The 11,593-nt window shown below is 39.0% G+C and overlaps 1 protein-coding gene across 3 annotated transcripts in view; it reads right to left on the reverse strand.

Annotated features, from left to right (window-relative positions):
* The window catches only part of LOC115434684 (NACHT, LRR and PYD domains-containing protein 3-like), a 45,195-nt gene extending 36,576 nt beyond the window's left edge, over nucleotides 1-8,619 (reverse strand). The window contains exons 1-9 of one of the 3 annotated variants that reach the window (XM_030156762.1): nucleotides 8,588-8,619; nucleotides 8,279-8,495; nucleotides 4,381-4,485; nucleotides 4,036-4,140; nucleotides 3,691-3,795; nucleotides 3,350-3,454; nucleotides 3,018-3,122; nucleotides 2,673-2,777; nucleotides 2,329-2,433 (exon numbers count right to left, since the gene is read on the reverse strand). In XM_030156762.1, the coding sequence (XP_030012622.1) occupies nucleotides 2,329-2,433; nucleotides 2,673-2,777; nucleotides 3,018-3,122; nucleotides 3,350-3,454; nucleotides 3,691-3,795; nucleotides 4,036-4,140; nucleotides 4,381-4,485; nucleotides 8,279-8,385 (842 nt within the window). In that variant the 5' untranslated portion in view covers nucleotides 8,386-8,495; nucleotides 8,588-8,619. Of the gene's footprint in view, nucleotides 1-2,328; nucleotides 2,434-2,672; nucleotides 2,778-3,017; nucleotides 3,123-3,349; nucleotides 3,455-3,690; nucleotides 3,796-4,035; nucleotides 4,141-4,380; nucleotides 4,486-7,467; nucleotides 7,500-8,278; nucleotides 8,560-8,587 lie in introns of those variants that run through there. The other 2 variants (XM_030156763.1, XM_030156764.1) reach the window with 2 other exon arrangements.
* Nucleotides 8,620-11,593: the final 2,974 nt, after the last annotated feature.

The raw sequence follows: 11,593 nt of genomic DNA on the forward strand, positions 1-11,593 counted from the left end.
AGAGGAGAAGGATTTGAAGACTGACGCCGGCCCTGCCTCAGTCTGACCACCGGTAAGAGCCACTGAGAGCCGGGGTCGCAGCCTCTTCACCTGGTCCCTTGTCCCGGGGCCGGGCAGCAGTCTCTTCTCCTGGCCCTGGTGAAGAGACTGCCGGTCCGGGACTGGTGAACAGACCGGGTACTGCTGTAGGACTTGTCTCTTGCCATGGTAGCTCCTTGTAGTTCAGTGTTTTCTGTGGAAGTGACCTGTTCATTTAGCGGTGTGTTATCCGAAGGGGGGGTTCGGTAGCTCGGCGTCCGTGATTCGGTCGGGGGGGGAGCGTCGGTAGTCCGATGTCTGTGGTTGGGGGGGTGGGGTGGTGGTGGTGTCGGTTGGTAGTTCGGCGTCTGTGGTTCGCGGGTGGGGGGGGGGGGGGGGGGTCGGTAGTCCGGAAGGGGGGGGTTCCGTAGTCCGGTGTCCGTGGTTCGGTGGGGGGGTCGGTAGTCCAGTGTACATGGTTCGGTGGGGGGGGGGGGGGCGCGGGTCGGTAGTTCGGCGTCCGTGGTTCGGTGGTGGTGGTGGGGGGTTAGAGCGATCCTGCGGCGGGTAGTAAAAGTGAAACCTAATGCTCATTTCCCTTTTCCCTATCTCCTGAATCTTCGCAAACTTTCATTTGAGTGTGCAGGACGTTTGTCCTGGCCTGTTATATATAAGACTTATGTAGAATAAGTCTGGTGATGATTTTTTTGTATGAAATTTATGGTGTGGTGGCAAGGATTAGAGGAAACGCTAGTAGTAGATGCTCATGCGGGATCTGGCAACCCCTAGCCTGGGGGGAGGAGGAGAGGATACCACGTTCTACAGTATTTTGAATGTGATTGCAGTACCAGTTTTGGCCACAATCCTACACACTGCAGCTTTAAATATAGAGAGGGTGTCTGCCTCCTGGACAGAGGCAGGGAGGTCTTGAATGCACCATCACTTGGGTGGCGCGGCCGCAGTTAGTAAATAGCAAACATGGAGGGAAGCCAGACAACAGGTGAAGAGGAGATATTCAGCGTTAGTGATGCATGGGTAACCGGCTGATCTGTGCATCACTTCTCAGCGTACCTCTGAAGGCACACAAGTCAAATGTTCAGTGATTTGTAAAATACACGGGGAGGCATTGTTTAGCTCTGAATGGTGATGTGTTGCAGTGGTGGAAAAAACAGGTGGATCTTTCAGTGCTGTTGCTTGTTGATGCTGGGAAACGCTTAATAGTTAAGTTTAATAAGTGTTTTTTAAAACAATGTAAAGTTACAGACAAAGAACACTATTAGTAAAAGGACCTGAGAAAAGGACTGGTTGTGAATGGCCCATTGTTTGTTTGTTTATTTTTTTCATTAAGAGGCCGAAAAGAAATTGCCTAAATAAATGTATTGTATAAGTAGAGAATGAGATAATAAACAAATGTAATGGAAAATACATTTTTTGTTTATGATTTAATGTTTATACGGAATAAAACAATCCTCTGTCTGTACCAGATTGAATTGCATCTTCTTTTTCAGTTGGTTTCATTGGTTTGCTTTATAGAAAACTAGTTTCAAATACATCCTTCACAGGGAAAGAGAGAGGACAAAAGAATTGTGATGTTGCTTTGAAACCAGATGTGGGCTTTTAAATTCTCTGTATTGAATCGTTTTGAATTGCATCATGAATCATATCGAACCGAATCACACTGTATAATGTCAAATTATTGTCAAATCATCAACGAATCACATCGCATCGTGAATGGGGTGAATCATATGGCATCGTATCGGCAGGGGGCTTCACTGTATCGTTAATGTACTGTATCGCTGGCAGGGTAGCGAGTTGCATATCAAATCGGCCTCAGTCCTGGGGACTCACATCCCTAGTGCATACATGGTGGTACTGCAGAACTCCATTAATAAACACAAATAAAAACAGGCCACACTCAGTTCATACAGTTCAAATCTTTAAGAGCCGATCCCTCCCCAGTCACCGAAGGTGTACCCCATGCCTCTGTCCTGGGACCCCTTCTCTTCATCACCTACCTCCTCCCCTTTAAGGGAAACATTTGTTTTCCATAATTTCAATATCCATTTTCACTGCTTTGTGAATGACACCTAGTTCAATCTTTCCAGTAAACTGAACTCCTCCTTCCTCATCCCCTGTTTATCTGAAATAAAATCCTGGTTCATTTCAAAATTCCTAAAATGAAACAGCGACAAAACAGATATCCTCCTCATTGGAACCAAATCCACATTATCCAGAATCCACAGTTTCTCCCTCACAATCAACTGATGCTAATGTTCTGCAGATCATTTTAGAGTCTGAACAGTGTCTTACTGTGGGTCTGAAGATTCAAGTCCATGTTTAAAGACCAGAGGAAGGTCTTTAGACTGGTCACTCTTCATGGACAGACAGATGGACTCTGGAGACACTGATCTGAAACTACAGAGAAAACACATGAATGTGTTCATGTCTACAAGAGAAAATATTCAACCATTAAACTGAATCTGAAAAACTGGAGAAAAAACTAAACATCTGATGACAACAACCAGCCACAAACTCATGAAAGGAAACAAAACAGAAAATTAATAAAACTAAATGTACAAACTGTCTCACAGTTCCTCAGACTTGATGTTAAATAATGCTCTGCAGATCATTTTAGAGTCTAAACAGTGTCTTACCGTGGGTTTGAAGGTTCAGGTCCATGTTTAAAGACCAGAGGAAGGTCTTTAGACTGGTCACTCTTCATGGACAGACAGATGGACTCTGGAGACACTGATCTGAAACTACAGAGAAAACACATGAATGTGTTCATGTCTACAAGAGAAAATATTCAACCATTAAACTGAATCTGATAAACTAGAGAAAAAAACTAAACATCTGACAATAATCAGCCACAAACTCATAAAAGGAATCAAAACAGAAAAGGAATAAAACAACTAAACGTACAAACTGTCTCATAGTTCCTCAGATTTGATGTTAAATAATGTCCTGCAGATCATTCTAATGCATAAACAATGCCTTACTTTGGGTCTGAAGGTTCAGGTCCATGTTTAAAGACCAGAGGAAGGTCTTTAGACTGGTCACTCTTCATGGACAGACAGATGGACCCTGGAGACACTGATCTGAAACTAAAGAGAAAACACATGAATGTGTTCATGTCTACAAGACCATTAAACTGAATCTGATAAACTGGATAAAAAACTAAACATCTGAGGACAACAATCAGCCACAAACTCATGAAAGGAAACAAAACAGAAAAGGAATAAAACTAAACATGCAAACTGTCTCATAGTTCCTCAGATTTGATGTTAAATAATGTCCTGCAGATCATTTTAATGCATGAGCAGTGTCTTACTGTGGGTCTGAAGGTTCAGGTCCATGTTTAAAGACCAGAGGAAGGTCTTTAGACTGGTCACTCTTCATGGACAGACAGATGGACCCTGGAGACACTGATCTGAAACTGCAAAGAAAACTCATGAAAGTGTTCATGTCTACAAGAGAAAATATTCAACCATTAAACTGAATCTGATAAACTGGAGAAAAAACTAAAGATCTGACAATAATCAGCCACAAACTCATGAAAGGAAACAAAACAAAAAAGGAATAAAACTAAACATACAAACTGTCTCATAGTTCCTCAGATTTGATGTTACATAATGTTCTGCAGATCATTTTAGAGTCTAAACAATGCCTTACTGTGGGTCTGAAGGTTCAGGTCCATGTTTAAAGACCAGAGGAAGGTCTTTAGACTGGTCACTCTTTATGGACAGACAGATGGACTCTGGAGACACTGATCTGAATCTACAGAGAAAACACATGGATGTGTTCATGTCTACAAGAGAAAATATTCAACCATTAAACTGAATCTGATAAACTGGAGAAAAAAACTAAACATCTGACAATAATCAGCCACAAACTCATGAAAGGAATCAAAACAGAAAAGGAATAAAACAACTGAACGTACAAACTGTCTCATAGTTCCTCAGATTTGATGTTAAATAATGTTCTGTAGATCATTTTAATGCATGAGCAGTGTCTTACTGTGGGTCTGAAGGTTCAGGTCCATGTTTAAAGACCAGAGGAAGGTCTTTAGACTGGTCACTCTTCATGGACAGACAGATGGACTTTGGAGACACTGATCTGAAACTGCAAAGAAAACACATGAAAGTGTTCATGTCTACAAGAGAAAATATTCAACCATTAAACTGAATCTGATAAACTGGAGAAAAAAACTAAAGATCTGATGACAACAATCAGCCACAAACTCATGAAAGGAAACAAAACAAAAAAGGAATAAAACTAAACATACAAACTGTCTCATAGTTCCTCAGATTTGATGTTAAATAATGTTCTGCAGATCATTCTAATGCATAAACAATGCCTTACTGTGGGTCTGAAGGTTCAGGTCCATGTTTAAAGACCAGAGGAAGGTCTTTAGACTGGTCACTCTTCATGGACAGACAGATGGACTCTGGAGACACTGATCTGAAACTAAAGAGAAAACACATGAATGTGTTCATGTCTATAAGAGAACGTGTGTATTAGTCTGTGGATTAAACAAATGTCTGAGTAGAACACATGGAAACAGAACATGATCCTGAACCTGCATACATAAGCAGCCCCTCCCCTTCCTGTTTCAGGAAAAGTGTAATGTGTCCACTCTGTACTTGTGTATTTGACACAGATAATTATCCACTTCCTCTGAGGGACAAACCATCTAGCATGTGTTTGTTGATTGTTTTCATGTAACTTCCTTTTGGTTCCACTTACACAGATATTCTTCCCAAAAGATTAAAAACAAAAAGTCTTACCGAACAAATTTGACATACTTCATATAGTCATTAATCCAAATTTACCAGCCCATGACAAATTTATAATTAATGTCATCATTATTTTAGCTAAATATTATCTATACAAAATTATTGGGCAAAAAAAAAACATACCCTCCTTTTACAACTTCAGAATAATGGATCTTAAACTTATTGGAACAGCATTGAAATTTTGGAAAAGAAAACAATAAATTAATCAAAACAATTAACTTACTTCATGATTTTAACTTTAATGTGTAGCAGACCCAAGTGTTGTTCATTTATTTATTTATTTATTTTTTGTCTTTTGTTCTTGTCTTTTTTTTTTTTTAATAGATCTGATGTATGAATTTGTCAGTTGATTGTGTCCTTTTATTTTGTTTGTGTTAATATCATGAGCACCGGACGCCAAAAAAATGTGGGTGGGGCAATTTAAAGGAAGGGTCTGGGGGTCCTCCCCCATAATTTTTGTAATGAGAAGATACAGTTTCCTTTATTCTGGTGTATTTTAACACATGGTTTGATACTTTCATCTAGTTATAGCAGGAGTCAAAATATGGGTACATTTTGTAATTTCCCTCAGAGGTTGGCCCCAGTCAGATCAAGTAAGAGTATTGTTACTTCAGAACTTTATTACTCAAGTAGAAGTAAAAAGTATTTTGCAATAAAACTACTCTTAAGAGTACATTTATCCAAAAAGTTACTGAAGTAAATGTAACAGACTAAATGTAACTTGTTACTACCACCTTGGATGACGATACAATTATCATTGCATCCTATAATATTTCAAGGAATATAACAGAATTATGTGTAATCAAAGGAGCAAAAAAGCTGTAATTAGTGCCTCCCAAGCAGATTGATTTAACACTGTTGGCCATAACATTACTTCCAGTGATGATTTCTTCTTTCATTTTTTTTTCAATGCCCCCCCACGCAATTACTGTGTCCCCTGTTATACCTCCAAGTACCCCATGGAGTACCAGTATCCAAGATGTACCAGTACACCAGTTTGGGAACCACTGCCTTAATCAAATTATTTTACTTTGAGAAAGAGAGCTGAGAACCCTTGAGAATGTTACTAGACACAAATTCAAACTTATCTCACTCTCCCTGTCTGTCTGTCTGTCTGTCTGTCTGTCTGTCTGTCTGTCTCTTGCTTTGTTGCTGTTCCACTGCCTCTTGCCCTCTCTGCTATCTAATTACATATACAACATTTCCATATTACAGCATATTCCACATATTTCTTGTTAACATTTTTTAGTTGACTATCTATTAAAGTAATAGGCCATGGGGCTCTTACTTTGTGTTTTGGGACACTAAAAAATGTTCAGATGTCTGAATATTTTCTCTTTGCTGCCATGATGTATTTGCTGCCGGCCACACACACATACACACACACACAGACACAGACACACACACACACACACACACACACAGACACACAGACACACACACACACACACACACACACACACACACACACACACACGCACGCACACACACACACACACACACACACACACACACACACACACAGTAGTTAGCATTCTAGATATCTGCTCATACAACAGACTGTCTACTGGAGACCTGAAATTCAATGCTGCAAAAATCACAGGCAGACACACTTTAGCTTGTAGTGACACTTGTGTCCAGACCCACTGCTTTTTTGATTCCTACAACATTGTGTCCAAAGGTTCAGGTTCAGAACTAGAGTCTGGAGGTCTATCTTTAGACCGGTTTCTATTCATAGACTGAAAGCTGGTCTCTGGAAAATTTGATCTGAGTCTGTCAGACTGATCTCTGGAAACAACAAACACATTGAATCATGTCAGTCCAACAGGTCAGCAGGTTGATGGTACAGTCTGTTCTGGACTTCATATTCTCTTCTACTGTCCATCACTGTCATGGATTTGGATTCAGTCTGAAGCAGTCATTTTTTAACCCTTTCATGCATGAATTATGATTACCTAAATCAAGATTTTTTTTTCCTGAATGTTTTTATTCCTCTTTAGGCATGAAAAAAACAATGTGACTGAAATTTTTTATGAATCTATATTTCATGGAGATGCAAAAATGTCCAGTCATTTGGACACCATGCATTTCATTTTTGAAGCAAAGAAACATGCATTTACCGACATACTGTGTGAAAAGTATGAAATAAAATCATTTTTAATGCTGTGAATCTGATGTTTCCTCACATTTTAACATACTAAAATAGTAGTTATTACTCACTCGGATAATATGCCACAAAAAAAGAAAAAAAAAAACTTTTTGTTTTAAAAGAAATTTAAATTACAGTCTAATAACAATTAGCAATTGATTTACACTCAAATACAGGGTGGGGAAGCACAATTTACAATGAACATTTAGTTGTTTTTTCTCAGCAGGCACTACGTCAATTGTTTTGAAACCAAACATATACTGATGTCATAATCATACCTAACACTATTATCCATACCTTTTCAGAAACTTTTGCCCATATGAGTAATCAGGAAAGCAAACGTCAAAGAGTGTGTGATTTGCTGAATGCACTCGTCACACCAAAGAAGATTTCAAAAATATTTGGAGTGTCCATAAAGACTGTTTATAATGTAAAGAAGAGAATGACTATGAGCAAAACTATTACGAGAAAGTCTGAAAGTGGAGGAAGCAACAAAAAACGTACCAAAGCTTTTATTAAAGCTCTCAAATCCAAAATCCTAAAGGATCCGACCAAATCCATCCAGATACCAGGTATTGCCATGGCTTAAAGCAAACTACCCAGATGGAAATTATGTATGGACACAGGATGGTGCTCCAGCCCACACAACTAGAAAAATACAAGATTTCTGCAAATCCAGCTTTAGCAATTTTTGGGAATCATGTTTATGGCCACCTTCTAGCCCAGATCTAAACCCTCTGGATTATGCTATTTGGGGCATTTTAGAACATGGAACCAATAGAACATCCCACAGCAATGTCGACTTTCTTAAAGATACTATTAAAGAAGAATGGGAGAAGTTGTCACCCAAATATTTAAGGAACACTTGCGCAAGTTTCAGGAAGCGTGTGAAGGCAGTTATTGAGAAAGAAGGAGGACACATAGAATAAAAACATTTTCTATTATGTCAATTTTCTTGTGGCAAATAAATTCTCATGACTTTCAATAAACTAATTGGTCATACACTGTCTTTCAATCCCTACCTCAAAATATTGTAAATTTTGCTTCCCCACCCTGTATGTTACTGCAGATCAGGTTTAGCAAGAACAGGAACATGGTATGAATTGTAATGTATGGGCTGTTGCATAAGCGTCCACTGTTGGTTGATATGCAAGTAAAACAACAAAATCCATGAATATACAAGAGACCAGCTTTGAATAGCTGTGCACTGTAGTGACCACTATGCATGAAAGGGTTAAAGTGAACTTTCTGTTATCTGTCTACTGTCCTGCACCACAGCAGTTCAAACAGTAAAAGTGGGTTTCAGTCAACTCACTGTGGGTTCAAGGGTCCTGGTTCATCACTGCTTCCTGGAGGACCTTTTATGGACAAATCCTTGTTTCCACCATGGGATAACTCTGCTCGAACGTCCTCTTCATCCATATTGTGAACTTCAGCCAAACTACTGTGAGCTCACATCACAAAAACACTGTGTTCACAACAGGAAGTCACACAGTGAACACAGAGTCCAGTAAACCTGGTCCACACTCCACCTGAAGGTCATATATTATGTTTTCTGTTACAGTCGACACCAAGAAAAGTCACTGAGACTCTGTATATAAAGTAATTGGAAAGTTAGACTCACCCTCAAACAGACGACATTTGTTTACAACTTGGAGTCTCCCTTCACTCCCACTCATCTCAGGCCCCTCCCTCTGCATTTCCTGTAGCTCTCGTGGTACATCTGTGTTTGCTGTTGGGATGAACCCCCACCCATCTGCCACCATGTGAAAACTTTTTTGCAAACATATTTGTTGTGGTGTAATACATATAATAAAAATGTTTCAAGATGTCTTGAAAATATCATGACATCCTGATCACCGGTCATACCGTGGTAAACTTCATAAAACGTGACAGTTTTTTTTAATAATGTGATGACACTACCTAATGTTAGACTAGCACAACACTGTATGTGCAGGGATGTGTATATATGTATGTATATACACTATATTGCCAAAAGTATTTGCTCACCTGCCTTGACTCACATATGAATTTCAGTGACATCCCATTCCTAGTCTATGGGGTTCAATATGACATGGGTCCACCCTTTGCAGCTATAACAGCTTCAACTCTTCTGGGAAGGCTGTCCACAAGGTTTAGGAGTGTGTTCATGGGAATTTTTGACCATTCTTCCAGAAGCGCATTTGTGAGGTCACACACTGATGTTGGACAGAAGGCCTGGCTCTCAGTCTCTGCTCTAATTCATCCCAAAGGTGTTCTATGGGGTTGAGGTCAGGACTGTGTGCAGGCCAGTCCAGTTCATCCACACCAGACTCTGTCATCCATGTCTTTATGGACCTTGCTTTGTGCACTGGTGCACAGTCTTGTTGGAAGAGCACCAAACTGTTCCCACAAAGTTGGGAGCATGGAATTGTCCAAAATGTCTTGGTATGCTGAAGCATTCACAGTTCCTTTCACTGGAACTAAGGGGCCAAGCCCAGCTCCTGAAAAACAACCCCACACCATAATCCCCCCTCCACCAAACTTTACACTTGGCAAGTCCGACAGCTCCTTTAATTGTTAAAAGGTGGATTGTTGTTTTTTCTTTTTTTGATGAACCTTATTTAAAAAGTGAAGGGGGTTTCTTTTTAGGCATATGAAGTTTTATATTTTCAAACACTCTTGTTTGATAAATATATTTTTTTAATGAGAAATTCTTTTCTTTTTTATTTGGATGATATTTATTTTGGGGCAACATATTTTGAAACCTAACATTGAATAAAATGTTTTATGTTGCTCTATTTTACTTTAAGACAATTAAAAAAAATAAAAAATAGAAGTCTGTTTAATTTGAGGAGATTATTTAAGAAAAAAAATCATACAAGTTTCTTTGTACCAATTTATTTTTATTAAATGTTGTTTTTTTAGGAGATTGTATTTTTTTCATACAAGTTTATTTTTTTTAAGAGGTACATTTATTTTTCAGATACTTCTTTTTAAATAAATCACAATCTCTCTCTTTTTTTTCTTATAGTGTATAATTTTAAGGCTGTTGTCAGGCTGTTTCCCCTCTGGCCCACAGTAGCTATTCTCCCAAATCTCCTGAAATCTCACAAAGTGGACATTGTACTGCACCTCTTAAATCCAGCCTTTAAAATCAATGCAATTTCAACTGAATATGTAAAAAAAAAAAATAATAATAATCTTAAAAGCAAATTTTTGGTGTCCACCTATGCAGTAGATTTAATGTTCTGAAACTTTCCTTCCTTTCTGTCTTGGCTTTGCCTCCATTAAATCCTGCTGGTGTTTGTATGTCTGTGATTTTCTGAAAAAGCGACATACATTTTCTAAAGCTCTTTCTCTCTTTCTGTGCATTTGTTAAGAGTATGTTTCTCCCTTTGCACTCTGCAGCAGGCCTTTGCTTTTGTGTGTGTTGATGTATATGTTTCACTCCTTTTAACAGTTCCCTATCTTCCCCTTCCTCCATCTCTCCTCCTCCTCCTCCTCCTCCTCCTCCTCCTTCCTCGTCTGCTCTCAGGTGTGTTATTTATGAGTCAGCCTGCTGGCCTGTGAATGTCTCTCCCTCCATTTCTATGCTCAGCTCCTTCAGAACTCATTAGACTGTGAAGGGCGATCTACCCACTGCTGAAAGAGAAGGAAAGCGCCAATTTTTCCTGTTCATTTTCCCCCAGCCTTTTAGCTGTTACATATTGGCACCTGCTTTTAAAGGGAGCTGCATTGCCTTCAACAGAGGTGTGGAATGGTAGCTGGGACTAAATCAATTTGGATAACGTAACTGAGCATCGTAAGAAACAAAAAAGGCACAAAAATGCAGTTGGAACATTGTATTGTACTTACAGTAATTGAAATTTTCTTTGCTTTTTTGACTTCAAGTAATTCTTTCTAATGTAATCTCTGGAGTGTAGTTGGACTGTTGAAACTGTTGAATTAAAAAAAATAATAATAATAATGATCGGTTTTGTTTAATTTTTCAAGCCATGAAAAGGTCATATTTGCAAAAAACAACCAGAATTATAAAAACTGCAACCTGTTTTCATCATGTTTGTGGCTTTTTATGCACTTTTGCACATAGACTATCACTTTTTTCTGCCCAGATTGCATTAAGTGATATCCTTTTTTTTTTTTCATGTTTATTTGTATGGCTTCACCACAGCCAAATACCCTGTATGCTGCTTTTATGCTTTTAAGACATTGTGTATTGTGTTTTTATGTATATGCCTGTTCTTCTATAGGGCTACAGGATTGTAATTGTGTTGTGACGTACATGTGTGACCCCATCCAGTTCTGTCAGAGGTTTTTCCTTCTGTAAAGTAACTTTTTCCTTCCCACTGTCGCGCTGGGCTTGCTCCTGAAGGATTTGTTGGGATTCCTGTTCACATAGGACGTTTAAGGCAATGACTTCAATTATCAATTGGATGTATATAATGTATTATAAAAGGCATTTATATGTCAATCAAATTGCATTGACTTGAATTGAAATGCCATACAATGAAGTTTTCTTGGACTGTGTTGTACTTATATGGTTTACTTACTTTGTGCCCACCCATCAAGCTATGCATTTTTAGAGCTGCCTTTGCAACATATAGGTTAGCAAACTACTGCTAACTCCCCCCCCCCCCGCCCCCCGGCT

The sequence above is a fragment of the Sphaeramia orbicularis genome, chromosome 15 (genome assembly GCF_902148855.1).
Source record: "Sphaeramia orbicularis chromosome 15, fSphaOr1.1, whole genome shotgun sequence".
Taxonomy (NCBI): Eukaryota; Metazoa; Chordata; class Actinopteri; order Kurtiformes; family Apogonidae; genus Sphaeramia; species Sphaeramia orbicularis.